Consider the following 6226-nt stretch of genomic DNA (forward strand, 5'->3'; position numbering starts at 1 on the left):
TTACTTGTAACTAATTCAACGAACAAACTCACCTAAAATATCCTAAAACTATATAAATATTTATAAAAAAAATCTTTTCACAATAAGCAGATTATAAGTTTTTTACTTTTGTTGTTTAACAAAACTTTCATTTTGATTTTCTTAAGTGTTGATATCACTATCATTATATCGAGAAAACGTCAAAATCAAACTTAGAAAACCAATACCCTTTGCATTAAAAAGAATAAAAAGATTATTCTATCTTTTACATTAATATTACATTAGTAGCCACGGCTCTTCTTATTAATCCCTCTAATTATGTTTAATGGCATTAACATCATCTGGCATGAAAGATAAGTGTCTCATTAATTGATGTTTTGAATATCAAATCCGTGGCTTTGGTTTATGAGTATCCTGGCGGATGCATCAGACGCGTGGCGACATGTGTGACTGAATGGGCAGTTGTGGAAAATTAATGAAAAAAAAAAAAACAAACAAAAAAATTGAGTCACGCTGTTCAATTTTTTCTTTGATGCATTCATCATCACCATCAAGACATCAAGTTGGGACGTTCTTCTCTGCTGCAAGGGTCTAAAAAGTCAGTGCAGTGAAAACGGACGATCCGAAGAATATTACCCTCTCACATCTCTCTATAACATTAATCGTCAGTAAGATAAACCTCTATCACCAATTTCTCTCTGTTTCTTTTCTGGGGTTTTAAGGTTGTTTTTTTGGTTGTGGTTGTTGTTGTGTCTCAATCTCCATGATCAGTTTGATCTTATGTCAATGAAGAATTTTTAGACAAAAACCCAGGTTTGTTTTCGTTCTGAATAAGGTTTTCTCGTTCTGGGTCTTTTCCTTTTTGTAAGGTTTTACTGGTTGATACAGATTCACGAAAAAACCTTAAAGCGGAGAAAAAGACAGCGACTTTTCATCTCTACGCAAGTGATTATGGCGGTTGCTGAGAATGTTGGGGCCAAAATCGGTTCTTCGAGTCAGAGTTTGGACAGCGGTGTAGTGTCTGCGGATTCGAGTGAGGTCGAGAAATCGAAAACTCGAAGCGATCAGAATCTGACCAACGGTGTGTTTACCCATCAACAGCATCCAGAGAGAGTTCCCAGCTCTATGACAGTTCCTAATGGAAATTACAGCTACAATACTCAGATGCACGGAAATGGGGTGAACAACGATGGGTATGGGATGAATGGGGTTATGAGTGGGGAGAATGGGGGTGACAGTTTCAAGCGTGACATGAGGGATTTGGAAGAGCTTTTATCAAAGCTGAACCCCATGGCCGAGGAATTTGTGCCCCCATCACTAACCAATACTCATGGCTTTTTAGCTGGACCTAATACTGGGTTTGGTTACACTAACAATTTTATGCTGCCTAATAACTTTGGCAGTGCTAATGGACAAATTAACAATAGAAGGGTATGAGTAAATTGTTTTTGATTTCAATTAGATTATGTTCTCTCCCTAGCATGAATGTTTTACCTTTTTTCTTAATACTATAACATGTGTTACAGAGGAAGAATGGCTATAATCCTGGGAAGCGAAGAGTGAATCATAAAATGGATATGGAGAAAAGAGAAGAGATGATTCGGAGGACCGTTTATGTGTCTGACATTGATCAACTGGTATAAATTTTATCTCTATTGTTGATTGTCTTGTTTCAGTTAGCTTACAATGTTTGCCACGTTTGTTAGTGCCAATCATTATTGTTTAGGGTTTTTTGTGTATTCTTTTGTTTCAGCTAGTTTGTAACGAGTATTCATGTTAGTGCCAATCACTATTGTTTGGCTGTTTTGTGGATTCTCCTATTTCAGCTAGCTTACAATGTTTGCAACATGTATTCATTTGAGCCGGTGTTGTGGATTGCTTGCAATGTTTGCCACGTGCATTCATGCTAATGATTGTTGTCTAGCTGCCTTGTGGATTCTCTTGTTTCAACTAGCTTGCGATGTTTGCTGCCTGTATTCGTGCAATTGATTATTTTCTCTGTTGGAATACACACAAATGATTGTGTTTCTGTTGGTGTCTAGGTTACTGAAGAGCAGCTGGCTGCTCTCTTTCTCAACTGTGGCCAGGTAGCATGGTTACAATTTATTTAGGACACGCCTTTTTCTTCCTAATTATGGGAGATCGTATTACTAAATTGATACCTTGTTGCTGGTTATAGGTTGTTGATTGCCGCGTATGTGGAGATCCTAATTCTATTCTTCGATTTGCCTTTATTGAGTTTACAGATGAAGGTAACATTTTTTCCAAATGTATGTTGCTTGTAAGCTGTGATTGTTATTGATATTTCACTGTATAACGTTGTTGTGTGCAAAGATGGAGCAAGGGCTGCCTTGAGCCTGTCTGGTACCATGCTTGGATATTACCCGCTGAGAGTGCTGCCTTCAAAAACTGCCATTGCACCTGTGAATCCAACATTTTTGCCTAGGGTAATATTTTTCTGTTCATGATGCCTATTACACATATTTGAAGATGTTTGGCCATAGTGAATTAGCATTGCTATTAACCTTCCTGATGGTGCTGTATTTCTCAGTCTGAAGATGAAAGGGAAATGTGCTCAAGAACAATTTATTGCACAAATATCGACAAGAAGGTACTTTTAGGATTTGACACATTTGTAGAATCTTGCTTGAAGGAACTACTTCGTCTTCTCTCATGTCTTATGCTGCATTTGAATCTCACTATTCTTAAAAAAAATTATTGTTTCTGCAGCTTACTCAAGCAGATGTCAAACACTTCTTTGAATCTATTTGTGGAGAGGTTTGTAGCTTTTAACGGAACTAGGATTATAGTATTTTTTGATGGCTAACTTTAAGTGCCATATGAGAAATTTTCCATTATTTTGGTGTATTCGTTTAGATTGAATACCGTTTGTTGTTGGTTAATGAGTATCTTGTAAAATATTTTCATTTATTCATGTAGGTTCAACGCTTGAGGCTTCTTGGGGATTACCATCATTCAACTCGAATTGCATTTGTTGAGTTTGCACTGGTAATTACTTTCTAACTTTTCAAATGTATTGTTTTCTTTTGAGTGAACTCTGGTTTACGGCTATTTTATGTATTGTCTATTGGAGTGCTACTCTTCTATTCCCACCCCCTCCCCAAAAAGGGAATCCATTATTACTGCCTGTGGGTAAATTTCTGTCAATAATTGTGATTCATATTTTCATAGTTATAGTAGCTGCACACTGCCTGCTGAAATAGCTCCAAAACAGTCTTTTTGAAGAAAAGAATCAACAGAAATGTGTGTAAAAGGAGTCGTGATGATCCTTCTAATTTTTTTTAGTAGTGTCAGTAAGCTAGATCTTTAGAATCACCCAAACATTTTTTTTAATGCTGGATAATATAGTAAAACATTACTATTTATAGTGTAAAATGAGAAACTAAAAATAAGATCGTAGAAGCGCTGAAATTGCCAATCTTATTGAGTGCTTGATTTGCATCTGCTACCTATATGTGCACATAAATGATGCAGATCTCAGAAGCTATATAAAACTGCTTCTACGTTAAATTAGATAATGATATATTTTGGTTTTTCATTGACATAAAATCACACACATTTAATGTTGTAGTGAGCTGCCATTTTGGTGGTGGGCCAAAACCAATTTGGAGAGAAGAGAAAACTATATCCATCTGAACACAATTCCTTGTTTGATGTCATCTCTCAGTATGTGTTCTATGATTGGTCTGTGGTTGATTTGTTCTTGTTGATGATGGCTGATGGAATGTGGTGGTTGGAATTTGTTTGTATCACAGTTGCAGTTTACCAATTATCTCCTTTGAAGTCAAAATTGGTTGTGGACTGCTGGGTGTGGTCCATACTAGTTTTTTTTTCTACATTTTTCCAAATGATATCTCCCCTTTTAACTAGTTTCTGATTGCTTGCTGACTGTGCCAAACAACATTATACTGGCTGTGGCTAATAGTTAACTGTAGGAGTTGTAGAAAACATGTCCCTTTCTCTTGAATCGTAAACTTTTGTTACTTTGTAATGTTTGACTAATGATAAATAAAAATTTCATTTATATTGGAGCTATAATTTTAACTTCACTTGTAGGTTTCAACTGACTTATGTATTTTTTATTGAAATTTAATTAAATCTTAGTAACGAACTAATGATTTTTAAGATTATTTTTCTTATCTGTTATCTTATATTTATATATATTTTTTATTATAAATGTGCATAATAGGTAGGACCTTATGATCTATATTGTAATCACATTTTAGGTGTTGTTCTCTCCCTTCTGATTCTAGTTAGGATCTTAATGTTGACAATTTTGGTTTGAATTCAAGCTACACTGTGATACCACAGAAAAGGAGGGAGAAAAGTCAGAAGACAAATTGAATTTATTTTTTTAAGACAAACTAAATATTAAATTACAACAATAATCATAGATGCAATTCATATAACACCTAAATCAATTGGCTTTTGTATAAAGAAAACATGTTGCATGCCTTTTTAGCATAACACTCTTTTATTTTCCTTTTTTATAATTTTTGAAAGGAAGAAAACTGAATTAGGAATCCATGAAATCGTTTTTGAAACATGTAGTGTGGTGAAAAAAAGGTTGCAATAGTGATTTTTTTTTTCATATAACTAGAGATGGTTGGTTGAATCTCATACTAGTAGGCCTTGTTTTGGCTCCCATTATATTATTAGAGGAAGGCTGCGCTGCTTTCTTTCATCCGTGAATAAGAGAATGATATTCACCTCTATCCATACATGAGTGTTAGGATTACTATAATATGGAGACCCCTGACAAAGTTCATTAGTTTCTAGCCAGTGTTAGGATTACTATAATATGGAGACCTGACAAAGTTCATTAGTATTAGTTTCTAGCCTATTGAGCTAGGCAATGTTACCTGGGCTTGTTGATTTTCATAGATCACATTCTGGTGGCTCAGTCATGCTATTGAGTTTGTCTTGTTTAAATTAAATAATCTAAAATTGATACATTTTAGATATGATGATAAATTCAATTAAACCTTGTCTTCAATTTTGATGTGCCCATCCTCAAACTTTCTGCTGTTTAACTTTGTTAATAGCATAGACTTTGTTAATAGCATAGACGTGTTTGCTTAATCTTTTTTGGATATGTTGTTTTTGATGTATTTATCTTTTTATCCATTTTCCATCCTTATTTCAACATCTATTGCAAGTTAAATGTTGTTTTGTTCTTTTTGCTGATTATTTTGTTAATGCAGAAGAGCTCTCAGACGACGATAAGATGCTACACTCGGTTGCCTTTGTAGTGTTTGGAATTTTGTTTCATCTTTGTCAGTTTCAATTTGTCTCTTTTTGTAACATGATGGTGTGGTCCCAGTAAAATTCTTGTATCTGTGATAAAATGTTCTACTCCCAATATTTATATGTTGTTGTAGAGGAAAGTATCTTGTCTCCAAATGTTTTGGCTAATATTTGCTTTTATTTGCCTCATTCTTGCAGGCTGAGAGTGCAATTGCTGCACTGAGCTGTAGTGGTGTTATTTTGGGTTCACTGCCTATAAGGTTAGACTAACATATCTTCCTTTCATTTCAACTGACCTATCCTTAAACCTACTACAACCTTCGTTAATGTTGCTTGAAACATGGTATGTTGAGCAGGGTAAGTCCGTCAAAGACACCTGTCCGTCCTCGCGCTCCCCGATCCTCCATCCACTGAATCGTCCTTTTGCATGTTTCTGGGGTTGCTGGTGCTCGGAGATATATTTACATATATACATACATAGAAACAGATATATTCTAAGGTACCTGTGGCGTTTTGTTGATACTTTTGTCCTTGATGAGACTTGCAGTATGGTATCTTTGTTTTCTGTTGGGATCGTGGATTATGTGTTTAGATGTAGAGTTGGGTGGCGTTTTGAGGATCTCTAAGGCTTAATTTATGATGGGTTGATCTTGCAAGGAGAAAATTTTATAGTTGGATTTTTCTAACATCTGGAATTTACTTCAAGAAACATCTTACAAAGCCTTTGTTTTAGTTAGGTTCTGTTTTTTGTTTTTGTTTGTTTGTTATCTTGCATGCACCAACCACCACTTCTACCTCAAAATTTTTTAGCCAATAATGAAAGATGTGTGAGAAGTGTGTTAGAGTATATTGCGAACACTAGTTTTGGCTGCTAGTGTTATGTGGTTGGTGGAAGCCACCTACTCAGTCTCCAAGTCATTTGGTTTCATAATATTGCCCAAACATGTTCCGATTTTTGCGCTACTTTTTGTTTCTACAT

At 35.2% G+C, this 6226-nt stretch overlaps 1 protein-coding gene across 1 annotated transcript; it reads left to right on the forward strand.

The window, feature by feature from the left end:
• Nucleotides 1–435: 435 nt before the first annotated feature.
• Nucleotides 436–5983, forward strand: LOC114163793 (polyadenylate-binding protein-interacting protein 12-like). The gene is made up of 11 exons (XM_028048117.2): nucleotides 436–792; nucleotides 868–1410; nucleotides 1506–1616; nucleotides 2022–2066; nucleotides 2159–2231; nucleotides 2314–2426; nucleotides 2531–2590; nucleotides 2710–2757; nucleotides 2920–2988; nucleotides 5446–5507; nucleotides 5604–5983. The coding sequence occupies exons 2-11, from the start codon at nucleotides 931–933 to the stop codon at nucleotides 5659–5661; spliced, it is 1119 nt and encodes a 372-aa protein (XP_027903918.1). The 5' UTR covers nucleotides 436–792; nucleotides 868–930; the 3' UTR covers nucleotides 5662–5983.
• Nucleotides 5984–6226: the final 243 nt, after the last annotated feature.

The sequence above is a fragment of the Vigna unguiculata genome, chromosome 9 (assembly GCF_037176805.1).
Source record: "Vigna unguiculata cultivar grain cowpea cultivar isolate G323 ecotype 2 chromosome 9, ASM3717680v1, whole genome shotgun sequence".
NCBI lineage: Eukaryota > Viridiplantae > Streptophyta > Magnoliopsida > Fabales > Fabaceae > Vigna > Vigna unguiculata.